Below are 19,369 nucleotides of genomic sequence, written 5' to 3' on the forward strand. Positions count from 1 at the left end.
AAAAAGAGGAAAACTATCAGTGGCATAACTTTTGGGGAGAAATTGATTTACTATTTACCTTTTTTGTTAAGTTCCCCAAAGGCCGTGTATTCTTTTAAGAATAGACAACGCACTTTTATCTTTACCGTTTGTGCAGTTGAATACTTTATATGTTCATTTCCAAAGTCATTGAAGAAAAATTTTTGTTACATAATCAGAAATGTGTGTGCTTAGGAATGGTGATTAATGGCAATAAACATACATACAGTTTTAATTTTAGAGCATACTCATACTCTCATGCATTTGTTTCTGTTGACTGTACTCTGGGAGTCTGAGTTAATAATATTTAATAATACTGACATGACTTTAGCACTTTGTTAACTGCTAACTGCCTTACATACAAAAAAAAATGTGTGAGAGAACAAAGGCAAGGTTTCTGTAGCCTGTTAGTGTTGCAGATTTAGTGGATAATGTGTCCTGTCGATACGTGGATATACATGTTTGTGAGGAGGGCATGGCTGTTTTTTTTCCGGTTTTCATAGAATAAGGAAGACTTGTTCCTGGTTTGAAATCTTTCTTTTCTCTGTCATGCTGGATTGATTGATTGATTGATTTTTGTTTGGTGGGTCCATTTGGATGTGATACTAGTTTGCTCTTTTGTTGTTTTATTTGACCATATTTGCTAGACCTGACAGGGCTGTTTTTCTTTTGACCCCTCTGTACATAGAGAAAGGTAAGTACAGGTGAGTAGAGGTCTTGATGATGTCAGCAAGTGCTTGTTCCCGTTATTTTGTTCGTTGTTTTGCACACAGTGTAACTCAGACACATCAAAATTTGTATTATCAATTGTAACCATGGAAGAGGTATGTGTTTTGTTGAATTCTACTAAAATGATACTTATTTTGATGTTTTTCTTTACCCTACGAAAAACTTTGAAATCAATTATTATGATAGTGTGCTTCTTGTTGAACACAAGTTGAGAAAACCTTCATATTTATTTATATTTATGTAATAAAAGAAAATAAGCCTTAGAGCCTCTGTGTTTATAGAAGTTTATATGTGGGAAGGTTAAAAAAATTGTTTTTGACCTCTAGGCCTAAAATGTTAGAGTTTTCTGAAGAGCAGTCTATTTATGTGACCTTGGGAAACTAACATAAAGTCTCTTTAATATTCCGTTTTACTTGTAGAACAGGGACTTGGTACCCATCTCATATGGTTGGTGTCAGGATTACATGAGACAGTTCTGAGCACAGTGCCTGGTGGGGAGTAAAAGCTCTGGCTGCTGCAGCCATCATCATCTGGACCAGCCTTCCTTAAGGAGTCAGGGCCAGCAGGGGAGCCTCAAGTCAACTAGAGAAGTTCTTTTTTGTGGAGCTGTTTAGTTATCATAGCCTTTTCTCCCCCTTGTCCCCATCCCCCAACCTGAGAACCACTAAACTCTGGAGACCTTGGTAGACTTAAATGTGTAACAGATTTTCATTATGTATATGTGCGTGGTCTCTTATATTATCCAAAATAATCTCATTCTTTTTTTTTCCTTTTTATTTGTTTTTATTTTTTTTTTAGAGACAGAGCCTCGCTCTGTCACCAGGTTGGAGTGCAGTGGCTCTCGGCTCACTGCAACATCCGCCTCCTGGGTTCATGCGATTCTCCTGCCCCAGCCTCCCAAGTAGCTGGGACTAGAGGTGTGTATCACCACACCCAGCTAATTTTTTTATCTTTAGTAGAGACAGGGTTTCAGCATGTTGGCCAGGATGGTCTCGATCTCTTGACCTCATGATCCTCCCACCTCGGCCTCCCAAAGTGCTGGGATTACATGCGTGAGCCACTGTGCCCGGCCTCCTTTTTATTTTTTTTAATTGAGACAGGGTCTTGCTGTGTTGTCCAGGCTGGTCTTGAACTCCTGAGCTCAAACAGTCCTCCTGCCTCAGTACCCCAAAGTGCTGGGATTGCAGGAATGAGCCACCATACCTGACCCAAATTAATCTCATTTTAAAATCATTTTGATAATTTAGAAGCTAAAGTAATTAGCTTCATTGTAGAGTTGATTGTAGGGTTCTACATTGAAATAGCTCACACATTATCTATCTATCTATCTATCTATCCATCTATTTTTTTTTAATTTTGATTTTTTTTTTCTCTATTTTTTTTTTTTTTTTGAGACGGAGTCTCGCACTGTCGCCCAGGCTGGAGTGCAGTGGCCGGATCTCGGCTCACTGCAAGCTCCGCCTCCCGGGTTTACGCCATTCTCCTGCCTCAGCCTCCCGAGTAGCTGGGACTACAGGCGCCTGCCACCTCGCCCGGCTAGTTTTTTGTATTTTTTTAGTAGAGATGGGGTTTCACCGTGTTAGCCAGGATGGTCTCGATCTCCTGACCTCGTGATCCGCCTGTCTCGGCCTCCCAAAGTGCTGGGATTACAGGCTTGAGCCACTGTGCCCGGCCAATTTTTTTCTTTTTTCTCGAGACAAAGTCTTGTTTTGTCGCCCAGGCTAGAGTGCAATGGCGCGAACTTGGCTCACTGCAACCTCCGCCTACTGGGTTCCAGCAATTCTGCTGCCTCAGCCTCCCGAGTAGCTGGGATTACAAGCACATACCACCATGCCTGGCTAATTTTTTGCATTTTTAGTAGAGATAGGATTTCACCATGTTGGCCAGGCTGGTCTCGAACTTGTGACCTTGTGATCCGCCCTCCTCGGCCTCCCAAAGTGCTGAGATTACAGGCATGAGCCACTGCGTTCGGCTTACATGTGTATTTTTTATCTCAAACTTTTTTTTAAGAGACAGAGTCTCACTGTGTTGACCAGGCCGGAGTGTGGTGGCAAACTTTCAGCAAAGTGGAAAGAAGAGTATAATGAAGACACACAACCTTTTTCTAGTAGAGGCTCAGTTAACATTTTGTCACATTTTTTATTTCTCTCTCATGTATACATACATTTTTTACCCTTAACTATTTGAGATGCCACAGGCATCATGGTACTGTAGCCTTAAAGTCTTTGAACATGTCTCTTCTGAAAGCATAATCTCAATGCTCTTGATATAGTTGATGTGTCTACATGATCTAACAATTCTGATTCCATGTTCTGGGTGTCCCGATTGTCTGAATAATATTTATATCCTTTTTCCTTTTTCTGGGTTTTTTGTTTTTGTATTGCAGTCTATCTGTCGCTTCAGATCTATTAATACTTGCCTTATTTAGGTACAGTAGATTATTTTTTAATCTAGGTGAGGCAGAGATAATACAACGTATTTAGTTGTCATGTCTCTTGTAATCTAGAATAGTTGTGTGCTCTTTTTTGCCTTTCATGACACAGATATGTGTATCTTGTAGAATGCCCTACAGTGTGGATTAGAGTCAAGTTAAACGTTTTTGGCATACTGCATAGGTAGAATTCTGTAGGCTGTGTAGTAAACTATTACATAAATAATGTGTACTTCCCATTATGTGCACATAATTTTTTCTTTTTTTTGTTTTCCTCTTAATTGAAATAAAATTTGTATAGAGTGAAATGCACAATGCCCTTTATTAAAGAGGCAAGTGTAGCATAGTGGTCCAGAAAGGGATTTGCACCCTACTTCTGCCACTTAACTCTGCAACACTGGGCAGATTACTTCTTTGTGTATTAATTTCCTGATTTGATTTTTTTGTTTGTTTTTGAGACGGAGTCTTGCTCTGTTGCCCAGGCTGGAGTGCAGTGGCACAATCTCGGCTCACTGCAAGCTCTGCCTCCCGGGTTCATGCAATTCTCCTGCCTCAGTCTCGTGAGTAGCTGGGACTACAGGTGCCCACCACCAGGCCCAGCTAATTTTTTTTGTATTTTTTTAGTAGAGACAGGGTTTCACCGTGTTAGCCAGGATAGTCTCTATCTTCTGACCTCGTGATCCGCCCACCTTGGCCTCCCAAAGTGCTGGGATTACAGGTGTGAGCCACCACTCCTGGCCTTCTGATTTGATTTTTAAATGGAGTGAATAATAGTAGTATTATCATGAGGATTAGATGTGTTAATACTTGTGAAACTAGTTCATATAAATTCTTGTGTATAGTAAGCATTCAATAAATGGTAGCTATTATTCATTCTCCTAAAAATTTTAATTCTTGCCAATAGAGATATTTAAAACTATCTTTGTGTATGTTTGTAGTCATAGTCTTCAGCTTTATGTATGTTTTCTAGTAGTAGTCAGTGCCTATGAAACTATTCTGTCCTCTTAAAAGTACAGAAATTCCCTTTGGCCAACTGATATTCTTACACATAGTAGGATCTCTGCATTTATTTGCTTAATGAATGAAAGATGAATGGTTCAAGTGTATGTTTTGAAGGAATGTTTTTTCACTTCAGTCTTGACAATAGGGAGACATGTTTATTCATCTGTATCAATATCTAATAAATGCATGTTATGCAGCAGGCAGTGTGCTTTGCATATGCTAGTATGCATAGAATGGGCGGCTGATCTGCGAGCTAGTGAACCAGTAGTAACAGATATGTCATGTCATGTGAGGGTGCCATGGGAACCCTTAGTAATAACTTTCTGGAGAAAGTGACATCACAATCTTGGAGAGGGAATAGAAGTTCAGAGGCCTGCAAGTGCACGAGTGTGGAGTGAGGAAGTGAAAGGTCAATATGTCTGCAGTTGTGAGTGTGTGTGGAAGGGCAGACGTCAAGGAGAGGAGCAGCCACCAGTGGCTGTAGGTGGGTGTCCAAACTGGGACACTTTGGACAGTGAAATAAAGAACTGTTAATAATTATTTGGGGCAACAGGTAAATTGAGGCTGTCCCAGGAAAGCTAGAATGGTTCCCACTGCTTATAAGCCATGTTAAGGGGTTTGAGTTTATTCCAGGGGCACATGGTGGGTGTATCTTTGTGGGATTCTAGAGGCTAGATTATAAAGTTTGGGAGTATGTTTTCTGATCCTTATCTTTCAGAAAAGATTGTGAAAAGGCAATTAAGTTTCTGTGCCCTTGTGGTCAAATGGGCTTGGTAAAATGCCTCCACTTGGGATGGGTGCTTCTTTCATCACATGGAGGAACAGAACCTAGATATGAACGTTTTGAATGTGTGTGTTTTACAATTTCATGTTTCCATAATGATGTATCTTGGATAGCTAGTATGTTGCCTTTAAACATTAAAGGGAAATGGGATTTAGGATAGATTAGTGGTTGTAGATGTAGGTTAGATCAGAATTTATCTCCAAACTAGTGGAATCTTAATCTTAGTGATTTTTTTCCCTACAAATATTTAACAGGGAGCTGACTTACATCTGTTGAATACTTCCTGGAGCAAATAACACTTGTATAGGTACTGGGCACAGCGCTAGGAACATTTAACCCTTATAATAACACTAGCAGTGTTACTCTCATTTTACAGATGAGAAAACCAAGGCCCTGAATGCTAACTGTCTTGCCCAGGGTCATACAGCCCGTCCACAGTGGAGCCTGGGATTGAACCCAGGCCTCCTGGCTTTGGAGTCTATACATAACCATTTGGCTCTGCTACTCTCACATGTAAGCAATGTTATTAGTAGCTACAGGCATAGAGAGAAGTTTGGAAGTATTCTTGTATTAGATTTAGGTAAACTTTTCATAATGATTTTTATGTTTTACAGCCTTCAAAAGTATGTTCGGGAACAGATTCTACTAGCAGTAGCAGTAATTGTAAAAAGAGGATCATTAGATAAATCAATTGACTGCAAAAGCATTTTTCATGAAGTCAGCCAGTTGATTAGTAGTGGCAATCCCACTGTGGTAAGTGTGCTGTTTGTATTTATAAATATTAACAATTTATATTTTCTGTTACACGAATAGCATTATAGCAAGAGTAATGGATATCTACATAAACAAAAAAGTGAAAAAGCTATCAGTCAAGCAATTTTCATTTGTTCAGGTTTTGTTCTAGTCCTTTTTTTTTTTTTTTTTTTTTTTTTGGAAAGAGTTTTTTTTTTTTTTTCCAGGCTGGAGTGCAATTTCTCAATCTTGGCTCATGGCAACCTCTGCCTCCTGGGTTCAAGCAGTTCTCCTGTCTCAGCCTCCAGAGTAGCTGGGATTACAGGCATGTGCCACCATGCCTGGCTAATTTTGTATTTTTAGTAGAGACAGGGTTTCTCCATGTTGGTCAGGATGGTCTCAAACTCCCGACCTCAGGTGGTCCGCCGGCCTTGGCCTCCCAAAGTGCTGGTGTTACAGGTGTGAGCCACCGCATCTGGCCTAGTCTTTTTAAATATATGTACATAATATAAATGTGGTGTACTTTGCTTTTTTGTTTGGTTCTGTATTTTCCATGTTGCCATAAATATTCATAATCATGATTTTAATTGTTATAAAATATTATAAGCTAATATGCCATAATATCGTTAACCATTTCTATTGAACTTTGTTTTGCCATTTCTAATAAACCTTTGATAGCTACTAGTGATTATGGAAGTGTTTGAATAAAATAGAAAATATATGACATAACAAAAGTAATTAAAAGTTGCTGTCTTAATAGGCCATTGGACTTCAGCAGTTACTGTCAACTGAACAAATTAGGGATCACTGTTCTTGGCTGAATGACTTTGGGAAGCATGGTTCCCCCACCCTCTCCACTCTCCCATCCACCTTTTAGAGAGCTGGAGTTGTGCCTGGAGAGTGGCTGTTTGGTTGTAATCACTCTGAGGCAGGAGGAGCTGCGGTTGCTGTTGATGATTAGCTGTGATTCTTGGTTTAACCTATCAGCTTTTATCACCTGAATGATATTTCACTCATATAGAATTGAGATTGGTAATACTTGGCTGTTCTGAGTCTCGGATATTAAATCTTTAAGTATTTTGGGTAGCTTATTACCTTAACACATTTTTAAACCATTTTAAAGATATCTGTGTGTGGCTATATGCCATATAACTGTTTGTTCATTCCTTTTGTCTTCAGTGGCCCCTCAGTTAGTGGATGTGATTTTCACCGTGTAGTTGATGCTTTGAGGTTGAGATGCAGTGGTGCATTTTAGGAGGGCCACATACATTGTCCCTTGCTTTCCACAATATCTTGGATCTCTTTTCTACTGCCTTCGTGTCCACCACTTTTCACGGCACACAGCTATGCGCTCACCTCACTGTCCCAGCCATCTGCTTCCACTCTGCTTAGGACCGCAGACTGATACCCCAGGAGTCTAGAGCCACGGAATCTGTAAGCAAGCTGGTCAGGACTTTGGAACTTACTACGTATGTCCTAAGTGTTTTTTGTTTTCCTTAGAAATTAATCAGTGGTCATGTGTGTGTTCTTTTTTTCCTTAACTTTATTGAGAAGTAATTTACATGCCTTACTATGTCTAAAATGCACACCTTGTTGTGACAGTTGTGTATACCAGTAAACTCCTACCATGTCAAGATACAGAACATTTTTTTTTTTTTTTTTGAGACGGAGTCTTGCTGTGTCGCCCAGGCTGGAGTGAGTGGCGCGATCTCGGCTCACTGCAAGCTCCGCCTCCCGGGTTCACGCCATTCTCCCGCCTCAGCCTCCGAGTAGCTGGGACTACAGGCGCCTGCCACCTCGCCCGGCTAGTTTTTTGTATTTTAGTAGAGACGGGGTTTCACCGTGTTAGCCAGGATGGTCTTGATCTCCTGACCTCGTGATCCACCCGCCTCGGCCTCCCAAAGTGCTGGGATTACAGGCTTGAGCCCCGCACCTGGCACAGAACATTTTATTTATGTCTTGATTTTTGATTGTGTGATGTTAAGTTGTATGCCATTTTTGTGGCAAATTTCCTCAAGAGTAGTGCTGTCCAGTACAACTTACTGTGTTGAAAGAAGTGTTGGATGTCTGCGCTTCCTAATATGTAGCCGCTACACTGGCCACTTGCGGCAGTTGGTCATGTGAAATGTGGCTAGGGTGACTGAAGAACTGAATTTTCTAATTTTTAAAATTTTTATTTAAATTCAAATAGCCACACGTAGTTAGTGACAGATATACTGGATGGTGTCGTTCTAGAGACTGATAATCTAATTTTATGGACCTTTTACTTAATCTTAGTATTATGAAATGTAGTTTTTTGTATAAAACTAATAAATTTGAAAGTATATATGTTTGAATCTTTACATTCTATAAGTCATTTTGATTTTGTTTTATGAAGTGGGAATATTTCTTGAAAGTAATCACCTAAGAAGAGTTCATATTAAATTTTTGAGGTGAAAATTATGGGGAGCTCCTTTTTTTTTTAATTTAAGAGACAGGGTGTGATGCAGTGGTGCGTAGCTCACTGCAGCCTCAGTCTCCTGGGCTCAACCATTCCTCCCGCCTCCCACCTCAGCCTCTCGAGTAGCTGGGATTAAGGTACAGGCTGCTGTACCTGGGTAGGAAGCTTTTTTTTTTTTTTGAGAGGGTCTCACTTGCTCTGTTGCACAGGCTGTGGAGTGCAGTGTTACGAACACAGCTCACTGCAGCCCTGAACTCATGGGCCCAGTCTTCCCACCTTAGTCTCCTGAGTAGCTGGGACTATAGGCACAAGCCACCACTCCTGGCTAATTTTTAAAATTTTTTTGTAGAGACGAAGTTTCACTATGTTGCCTAGGCTGGTCTTGAACTCCTAGGCTCAAGTGATTCTCTTGCCTCAGCCTTCCAAAATGCTGGGATTACAGATAGGAGCCACCGTGCCTGGCCATGGGAAGCTATGTAGTGTAAATTGCGGTAGTAGACATAGTCTCCATTTCTGATCAGTGTGTCATGAGCTTTAGATAAATCAATTGACTGTAAAAGCATTTTTCATGAAGTCAGCCAGTTGATAAGTAGTGGTAATCCCACTGTGGTTAAGTGTGCTATTTGTATTTATAAATCTTAACAATTTATATTTTCTGTTACACAAATAACATTATAGCAAGAGTAATGGATATCTACATAAAACAAGTGAAAAAGCTATCAGGCAATTTTCATTTGTTTAGGTTTTTTTCTAGTATTTTTTAATGCATATACATAATATAGATGTGGTGTACCTTGCTTTCTCATTTGATTCTGTATTTTCCATGTTGCCATAAATATTAATCATTATTTTAATTGTTATGAAATATTATAATCTAATATAGCATAATAGTCAAATATACCAAATATAATATACCAACTATTATAAGCTTTGTTCATGAGATGCTGATGCTTCAGCAGTACCTACGCGAGTTGTATAATGGTAATCTTGTCATTTCTATGAATTTTGTTAGAATTTGCTTCCACACTAATGGCCATGTGCATTATCCAATGGCGGTCATCATAGATAGCATGGGGAAAAAGAAGTGGTCGATATACATAGATAAAACTAGCAGAGAAAAGGTTTGCAACTGAGGCTGCTACTTGGAAATATTATCTTTACCCCTAATACTCTGAATCAAGTTGCACTTCATATTTTAGATTTCACATAAGAACATCTTGTTTCATTTTGACCGTCTGCAGTAAAAGAGTCCAGCTCATTGTGATAGACAGGATTTAAACTTGAGGAACATTACTAGTAACTCTGAGATCTATCTGTTTATGACTAATACCTTTCCCTTGTTTGTTTGGTGATCATTCCAGCCAGGGTTTTGGTATTGGGGTAGAATTTATGCGGCCTGCCCTCACCCCCTACAAGTAGCTTGTTAGTACTGGGACGGCACAGGCAAAGGATCAAGAGTTCCTTGCCTCTCTCAGGAATGAGCACATACTTGGGAACTGAGTTCTCTGCTTCCTTTCCCCTTGGGTCATTTGACCCAGCGCGAAAACTAGTCCCACTGCAACCTGGCAGTTGGATTTTTTTTGAGCCACTGAAATAACTGATCTTCTGAGAATGGTTGGAACAGATGTAGCTGTTCAGTTAGATAGGATTTTGCTCTCTTCATAGTGTGTACACTTTGAGAATAGTGTATAAATGTAATATTCTCATGAAAGACTCCAAAGATATTTTTAAAGTCAAATTTCTTCCTTTCTTTTTTTTTTTGAGACTGGGTCTTGCTCTATTGCCTAGGCAATGGAGTGCAGTGGTGCAGTCTTGGCTTACTGCAGCCTTGACCTCAGCATGCTCAGGTGATTCTTCTACCTCAGCCTCCTGAGGAGCTGGGACTACAGGTGCACGCCACCCCACTGAGCTATTTTTTTGTATTTTTGTAGAGACAGGGTTTTGCTATGTTGCCCAAGCTGGTCTCGAACTTCCAGGCTCAAGCAATCAGCCCGCTTTGGCCTCCCAAAGATCACAGGTGTGAGCCACCATGGCTGGCCTAAAGTCAAATTTTTAATACCAGGGCTGAGAACTACTATAATAGTAGGAAATCAATAGTGGGAAGTAGAATTTAATTTCAGGATTGCAGGATGAAATTTATTTTGGCGACTATATTAAAAACATTAAATGTGAAAAATATTCTCTACTTTATATGACAAGTTAAATGCATACACTGTCCCTATTTGTCCTTGCCCAGTAGCTTGAAACTAGCTCATTAGGAAGGCCTAAAAAATGAAGTTCAGACATTTTCGTATATCATCCTCTCTTCTTCTTGGACTGTTAAGAATTTGTAAGTGGTGCCGGGCGCGGTGGCTCAAGCCTGTAATCCCAGCACTTTGGGAGGCCGAGACGGGCGGATCACGAGGTCAGGAGATTGAGACCATCCTGGCTAACACGGTGAAACCCCGTCTCTACTAAAAACACAAAAAACTAGCTGGGCGTGGTGGTGGGCGCCTGTAGTCCCAGCTACTGGGGAGGCTGAGGCAGGAGAATGGCGTAAACCCGGGAGGTGGAGCTTGCAGTGAGCTGAGATCCGGCCACTGCACTCCAGCCTGGGCGACAGAGCTAGACTCTGTCTCAAAAAAAAAAGAAAGAAAAAAAAGAATTTCTAAGTGGTTCAGGAATTTACTTAGTATTTTCTTAGTCTCAGACATAAATGACAGTGAACAAGATGATTAAAACCTCTGTAAGAAAGGAGAATGATAACTGATCAGAACATTGATTTAGTATTGGCTAGAAACTTTCTTTATAAAGGTGATTTTTAAGAGAGATTTGAAAAGTAGAGAAAATTAACTGAAGGTTTTCTATAGAAGAAAGGGTTGACCTCATGAACCATTAAATTAGGTAACTAATTTTCCCCTCACACCTCTTCTAGAGGGACATTTCCATCGACTGTCATTGGCCAGAAACTGTCTGTGTGTAGTCTGGCTTTTCCCCCTTCGCTTTGGAAGCATATTGGTTTCATTTGTTTGTTTTGTTTTAGAAACAGGGCCTCGCTCTCTCGCCTAGGCTAAAGTGCAGTGACATGTTCATAGCTCACTGCTGCCTCGATCACCTGGGCTCAAGTGATCCTCTCACCTCAACTTCAGCTGGGATGATTGGTACGTGCCACTGTACCTGGCTAATTTTAAAATTCTTTTGTAAAGGTGAGGTCTCACTATTTGCCCAGGCTGTCTTGAGCTCCTGACCTGAAGGTGATCTTCCTGTCTCAGCCTTATAGGTGTGACCCACCACGCCCAGCCAAGAATTGATTTTTGATGATCCATTTCCCTGTACTCATCTCATGTTTGCATTTATACAGGTTTAGAGGCAGTGTAGTATAATAGAACACTGATTTTGGATTCACACTTGGGTTTAAATCCCAGCTCTGCCATTTATTGCCAACCTAACTTAAATTAACTTCTCTAGGCATTAGTTCAATAATATGTAAAATAAATGTGATACTATTCACTTCTATTCAGCAAGTATTTGTGTTCTCTCCCTAGTAGTCTGTCACTGCTTTCTTCATAGAATCTTGGGAAGTGAACTATAGTAAATCATGTGTTTTTCTCTCCAACAATATTTTAAGTATGGAAAAGCAGAATAAAATGTTTTTGCTATGAGTGAAAACTAATCATTTGTGTGTGGTTTTTTTTTTTGAGACAGAGTCTCGCTCTGTCACCCAGGCTGGAGTGCATTGGCATGATCTTAGCTCACTACAACCTCCGCCTCCTGGGTTCAAGCGATTCTCCTACCTCAGCCTCCCGAGCAGCTGGGACTACAGGCGCATGCCACTATGCCCGGCTGATTTTTATATTTTTAGTAGAGATGGGGTTTTGCCATTTGCGCCAGGCTGGTTTCGAACTCCTGACCTCAAGTGATCTACCCACTTCAGCCTCCCAAAGTGCTAGGATTACAGGTGTGAGCCACTACACTCTGCCAATTTGTACGTGTTTTTAAAAAATACAGGTAACCAACACGTTTGCCTTTCTTTAAATGCTTTCAGAAGTTTCTTAAAGACTTGGTTCTCTACAGTTTTATGGAAAGATTATATCTAATTTGTATAAAAAATGATGTATTCTTCGTTAATTCTTGCCTGTATGATTATTAAATAATATGTTGTTTCAAGCTTGTGGGCAGTTATGATGTTTTCCTTCCGTGATTATAAAGGTTACCGTGGTTATTTCGTCTCAGTTTGCAGTAGTGTCGGACCTGCTGTCAATACTAACTTGGGAGGGATATGGAAACTTGCCTTCCTAGGAAAGTAGCAGAATTTTTTTATTTTAAGTTAAAATTTTAATCTACATTTAAATATATAATTCATATTTGTCTTATGTCCTTTGAAAGCAGTAGGCATACGTTAAATCACTTTTAAAGCTGTTTAATTTAGCATTTAAGTATCCTTTCTTCCTCTTTGCCATAATAGAGAGAAGTGGGTGAGAAATTCACTTGTCTACGGCAGCCCCTGGATGTGATAGCCAAGTTAATCTCTCTTATCATAAGTCTCATTGATGTTTGCATAGAAGAGCAGCTGGAAGTCTGCTTTATGTATGGCAACCTTTCATAAAGTTTATTCTTGGTAATAAAGCTCCTGGGGTAAGAGCCAGGCTATTATAAGAGACAATCCTCTCTCTGAACAAGAGTATTTTATTTTGTCAGCTGGAGTTAGTGTTTGAATATCTTGGGCTTGTGACAGTAAGCTGGTGAGTGAGGCAAGCTATCTCTGAAGGGCATTTTTTCACTAGCTTGAAATTAATGGCTTTTGCTAGAAATAAATGAGAATACTGCTATAAGACTTTCAGTGTGAAGATAAGAGTTAAATGGTTAGCCAGTGAATTAACTTGTGAATTTTCAGTACTTCAATGAAAGAAGACAATTAGACTTTTAAAAATAACCTTGACACCTCATTGCATTGGTCTTCTACTTGTTTGACATATTAAAATTTTCTCGCAGAAATGTATAAACAACCAAAAAATAGGGAACACATCATTTATTTTCCAACTTCTGTTGTGTTAACATGGTGCTGGGCATAGAAATAAACATTGATTCATTAATCCAAACAGCATTTACTGAACATCTGCTATATTGCTTTAATTATTGATACAGCTTCAGTTATAGCTCTCTTTTTTAAGTGGTGTAACACATTTAGTAATTTTAATTTTGCAGAATGTAGATCGTCATCAAGGAATAGAATTTTAAAAAACCGAAATAGGTGGTTGTTATTTTTTATAATGATAAAAAATATAGCTGCTACTTTACCTTCTTGTTAGCTGGTGTAATTACATGGTGCTTTTAAGCATTATCCAATTTGAGCCTTAGGACAATTATGCAAATTAGGAAGGGCAGAGGGTGGTAGCCCTTATTATAGGTGAGAAAGCTGAGGTCAAGGTACATGAAGGGCTTTGACCACAGTTATTTGAAGAAGGAAATCTTGGACTGTTAGAGCCCAGATTTTCTAACTGATTTAAACAGGATTCTTGTATTGGACTCCTAAAAGAGTCCTGCAGAGTGTTTTTATTTATAATTTATTTTAGATGTAATTTTAATAAATTTTATTTGGTTTCTAACTTGTGAGCAAATGAAAATGATCCATTTAGAACTACACGTTAGTGGCAGTCAGATTGCCAGCAGCAGTGAGTGACAGACAACAACAAAGGATGGCTGAGAAAAGCTGTGAAGCAGACATAAACCAACAAGCATTGGGATCTGGCACCACACTGCCAACGGGGGGAAGGCCCCTTATGTTTTGGTAGCTTCCAAGTAGTCACTTAACTATAATATCATGTAATAATTGCCATAGAAATAATTCCTTAAGAAAAATTTAGAGGAAGTTTCATTAAAAATATTTGCTTGCTGCATTTACAAAATTAACAGATATTAACTTAATTCTTTATGGTCTTAGATAAGTGAAGTATTGTTGTATTAACCTCTTAGAAGTCTTAAGATTTGTATTTTGTACTGGGCAAATTCCTGTGAATTTTAGTATGGCATTCTTTTATCAATCAGTCAACTTTGATCCGATTTCACTGACATTAATTAGTACAGCTTTTGTTTCCGGCTGTCTTAAGTGTCAGAGCCACTGTCTCTGATAGAGAAAAATATCTAGCTCTGACTTTGACAAAGGCCAGAGAGGCAGCACTTGAAGAGACTGGTCAGTAGAGGGTGAGTTCGGGGGTACACTTGGGATGCCCACTGAGACCAGCGGTCTGAAGGAGGCAGATAAGAACGTTCTTCAAGGGTAAGAAAAGCTAAAGCTGGTGATCTCCTCCAGGCAGATTTGATGCTTTCATGTTTTTTCTTTCCTCTCTCTGTCCTGGGAAGAAGCTGTCCTCTGTTCTCCCTTGGGAGTTTTATTTTTGGCTTGCTTCCCTAGCTATCTTCATTACAACACAATGTGAGAGTAACTTCATTTTAAGGGGATTTAATCCATAATTAAATATTGAAAATGAGCAAACATATTTAGAAGTGAGTCCTAGACATTTAGTGATATGTTTAATTCCCCTATGAATAGGGAGAAATACTTTGTTGATATGTGTTGAGGTACTTTGCTCTCTTAACGTATAATCAGTGTTTAATTATTCATCATTCTCCAGGAGTCTCTATTCATTTGGCACCTTTGAGCCAGACCAGTGTAGTATGATTAATATTTATGATGGTAATCTCATATTCCTACAGGATTTCCAAATTAAGGAGAGCTTATACTATTTGGTATCTTTTAATGATGAAAATATCCTATTGAGTTTTAGTTCTTTGGAAGCTGATAACTGTATGTACAGTCAAAGCCGGAATATTTGATTTCTTGCAATACCTCTAACAATGCTGTTTGATAATTTATTTTTATGTATTTCTTAAGTCTTTAAATGGTATATTTAAATAGAACACACTTGTTTTAGATTTTTTTCTTTTATTTCATAGGTATAAAGTGGAAAAGTAGAATGTAAAACTATATATGGGTTGATATCAATGGTATATAAAATTTATATCTGTGCACTAAAAAATTGGAAAGCTATAAATGTTACAGTAATAACTCCTGGATGATAGGATTGTAGACAATTTTATTTTCTTTGTGCTTTTCTATAATTTCTGGTTTTTCTAAGATAGAAGTATATTTTTGTAGGATGAAAAAATTATTTTAAAACGAAAGATTCTTATGTGTTCAGGGGACTAAGTCTATAAGTGCATTTTGTTCTAAATTCTCATCGATTACGAATGTACTTGTTTTTATGGGTGAATTTGTACTTCATTAGTATGGAAGTCGGCTGTTTTGGAGGGATATATTCATTGCTGTGACTAAAAAGCAGTTCCATGCCACCGGGGCTCCTTGTTTTGTGTGATGAAGTTGGTAGTTGCAGGAGGAGCTTTAGCAGGGCTTTCACTTGTTGTTGCCCTGCCCCTCTCCTTCACTCATTTGTTTCTCATCTTGACCATAAACCACACGTTATCTTGGGAAATGTTTGTTTCATGTGAAAAAGTAAAGCTTTTGTGAATACATATGGTTGTGATCATTAATTAGAGAGATGTTCCTGAAAACTTGAATATGGTGGTAGTTTTAAAATAAGCCATTTTGTGGTAAATGCAGTAAAACACAATCTGTGGAAAGTTGTAAATTACTTGTGAGTGGAAAGTTGTAAATTGTGAAAAATTAGTATAGATTATTTATTTGTAAGAATAAGAATTTGTTTAATGAGTGCTTCTAGGTTCTTTCAGCTTGCAGGTTTTATATGTTGTATGTGAATTCTGTTTTAATAGGTTATCTCATCTGAGATTCAGAAATTAATTTCTGTTTTGGTAAGACAAGTTTTCTCAAACATTTAGATGTTTTATAATGTTTTATTGACTGGAGTCTTAGGATAAGTGGAAAGCTAAGTCTAAATGAAAATTGTTTTAGGATCCTAGGATCTTGGGATTCATCATTAGATCATTGTGAATTAACTTTTTTCTCTGAATCTCATTAATTTGATTTAACGTGTACTTTCCCTAAAGCCTAGCTATGTTTAAAAATCATGTTTATAGTTGATCCTGATGTTACTTAAATGTATCTATCTAATGTTAATTGCTGGCACTATAATCATTACTCATTTTAAAAGAAAATTTTGAAAATCATTTTGTTAACTACAAAATGAAGGGATTGTACTTTCTGAATGTTTGAGATCCCTTTAAACAGAAAACGACAGAAATATGTGATCAGCTGTTTTTCCCATGAGAGGCCTTAGTGCCTGGCTTCTTTCTCTCCAAGTGCCTGGGGCCATACATAGGCAGTTAAATGGGTTTCTTGAAGATTTTGGGAGGAGGGGACATTTTTATATTAAGTCATGTATATTTTGAAGTAAAATTACAAAATGTGTGTGTTTATGCCAAACCAGTAGCTTTCAGAGAACTTCTATTGTTGCAGAAGGCATAGCTCATACCCCTAGATTCCCTGGAGATTTCCGTTTACTTCCAGGTGTGGAAAAGTCTGAGAAACTTCCTTAATGTATGGGGTTTTGTGCCTTTCATAAATATTAGCTATATAGTCACTCTTGTTTTAGTTGAGATTAAGAGGCAAATAAGAATTTAACTTAAGTTTACGTTTTTTTTTTTTTTTTTTTGAGACGGAGTCTCACTCTGTTGCCCAGGCTGGAGTGCAGTGGCGCAATCTCGGCTCACTGCGACTTCCACCTCCCAGGTTCAAGCGATACTCCTGCCTTGGCGTCCCAAGTAGCTGCGACGACAAGTGCCTGCCATCATGCCCAGCTGATTTTTTCGTATTTTCAGTAGAGACGGGGTTTTACCGTGTTGGCCAGGCTGGTCTCGAACTCCTGACCTCAGGTGATCGCCTGCCTTGGCCCCCCAAAGTGTTGGGATTACAGACGTGAGCCACTGTGTCCGACCTATGTTTACATTTTTTAAAGGAAAATTTCAGACATACACAAAATGGACAAATTGTCTATTAGTCACTCACGGAACCCTCACTCACCTTCAACAGATATTTCATGCCAATTTTTAGGAATTTAATATCATTAAGTTACTTGCTAAGATTTGCCAAGATAAGTATCTGGAAGGTCAAGGTACTGACATCAGAAGCATTTCTGAACAAAGATGTTGCAGTTGGTGGGTGGGTATGACTGTGTTCAGCTGTTGGATAAGCTTGCATAAATAGTATCATCTTGACTTTAATCTTGCGGTTGTTCAGAGGTAGTGTGCATATTTCTATTTAACTCCTGGAAAGTTGCCAAAATAATTTGTATCCTCTTTCCATCCTTGGTACCTTGACGCTAAATAGTCTGGAATAAAATCAATGATTTGATATTAGGAGCCTATTGGATAGAACCAATGAGAAGGAAAATCTTCATTTTTCTTTTTAAAAAATTTTGGGTATCACCTGGCTATAAAAGTCTGGAATGGACACTATAAAATTTGTTTCACTTGTCATCGATTTGGGAATGCATTTTACAAACAGAACAGGGAGACAAACAGAACAGGGAGTGAAACAAACATGGGTTGAAATCTCAGCTGGCCTTAGATAAGTACTCTGAGTCACTTCTCTCAAATGTAAAATGAGGATATAGATTGTTCTGCAAATTTAACAAAATAATACCTTCGACATTGATTATTTAAAAATATCATTTGAATTCCACTATTGAGTAGTGTGTGTCCTGAGTTCAAGTCTTAGATGGATTTGTATAACTGCATTTGAGGAAGTACTATTAACACTGACCAGACGACTTAGAAAGGAGAGCTAATATTTATTTTGTCGTATCTAATTTTCTGACGGTTATAAGATCTAAAGACGCAGTGGAAGATCTAAAATTAGGGAGAAAATGTTCTGTTATGTTTGAACAAATACATTGAAACAAAGCATTGAAACCGTAATGCCTCACAATTATTTCTTATCAAATAATTACAGCAAACTCTGGCCTGTTCTATTCTGACTGCACTATTGAGTGAATTTTCAAGTTCAAGTAAAACTAGCAACATTGGATTGAGCATGGAATTCCATGGTAACTGCAAAAGAGTTTTTCAGGTATTGGTAGTTTTGTTCTTGAGTTTTTAATTACCGAATCATTCACTTTTGCTCCATCTATTCCTAATGATGTGAGAATATTTTTATGTAGTTGAATGATAGCCTGTACTTCAGGATTTGTTTTTTGATTTCAAAGGATAAAGTGATAGGTTTGGTGAATGTAGTTGATGGTTTAAAATTACTCGTTTAATTCTAGTCTTAAAAAAATACTTCTATAAAGATCTTTAGTTTATTATTTATTTCTTATTGTGTTTAGATACAACTAATTCAATTGATGGGACTCTGCTGGCCTTAAAAATAGGTCTGGAAGAATGCCAGAAGGCCATGTATTTCAAACGTTATTGCAGATGGTGCGGGCTCTTTGTCTTGTATGTATTGTTTGGCTCTGGAGCAAAGTTATGTGAAGGCATTGGCTTAAATCCTAGGGCTCTGCACTATAGCAACTGACTCCTCCAGCTCTGCAGTAGTTGTCAAAGACTCTCTTCTCTATGGAAGTAGCATTTATATTCGAGTACATGTATTCCAACTGGCATCACTTGAAAGCATACTGCGATGTAAATTACAAGTAGAGGCCTAACAATGGAACACGTTCTTAAGGAAATTGTGTTTTCCATTGGAAATGTTAAGATGTTTGTTTTGTTTCATGATTCTAAAAGGGAATACATTTTGAATAAATTTTTCATATAAAATATTTGTGATTTATTGACTATAGGAGGAAGACCTTCGTCAGATCTTCATGTTAACTGTTGAAGTTCTGCAGGAGTTCAGCAGGCGGGAAAACCTCAATGCTCAGATGTCTTCAGTATTTCAGCGTTACCTTGCACTCGCCAATCAAGTCTTGAGCTGGAACTTTCTTCCTCCAAATTATATCCTTTTAACAAATTAATAGTTTATCTGTGGTAATTTTCATAGGTGACTTAATTACAGCTTGGAGTCTTTAACCTTTGAAGCTTTTATAAAACATGTTGAAAGAAAATAAGATTTTTTTTAAGAAATAGAATTTAATTCCTTTATCTTACAATGCCAAAAGACAGTGGATACTAGAATAACACTAGAAAATTTAAAAGTTTATTTACTCCTTTGTAGAAGAAGTTAGAATACATAGAAACGTGGTGGATGACGGAGCTATTGCTAGTTTAGAATTAGCAATATTCTTAGGGAAGGAAAAGAAAACAGGTAGAAAGCACCTTTTAAGAAACTGAATCGTTTTTT

The 19,369-nt window shown here is 38.3% G+C and overlaps 1 protein-coding gene across 3 annotated transcripts in view; it reads left to right on the forward strand.

Moving 5' to 3' along the window:
- The first annotated feature begins 4,527 nt into the window (after positions 1–4,527).
- The window catches only part of XPO4 (exportin 4), a 77,027-nt gene continuing 62,185 nt past the window's right edge, over positions 4,528–19,369 (forward strand). The window contains exons 1-4 of one of the 3 annotated variants that reach the window (XM_017859174.1): positions 4,528–4,660; positions 5,579–5,717; positions 18,041–18,157; positions 18,870–19,023. In XM_017859174.1, coding sequence (XP_017714663.1) covers positions 4,596–4,660; positions 5,579–5,717; positions 18,041–18,157; positions 18,870–19,023 — 475 coding nt within the window. In that variant the 5' untranslated portion in view covers positions 4,528–4,595. The remainder of the gene's footprint in view (positions 4,661–5,578; positions 5,718–18,040; positions 18,158–18,869; positions 19,024–19,369) is intronic. The other 2 variants (XR_001882753.1, XM_017859164.1) reach the window with 2 other exon arrangements.

This window comes from Rhinopithecus bieti, unplaced genomic scaffold, assembly GCF_001698545.2.
Source record: "Rhinopithecus bieti isolate Rb0 unplaced genomic scaffold, ASM169854v2 scaffold_3057, whole genome shotgun sequence".
In the NCBI taxonomy this organism is placed as follows: domain Eukaryota; kingdom Metazoa; phylum Chordata; class Mammalia; order Primates; family Cercopithecidae; genus Rhinopithecus; species Rhinopithecus bieti.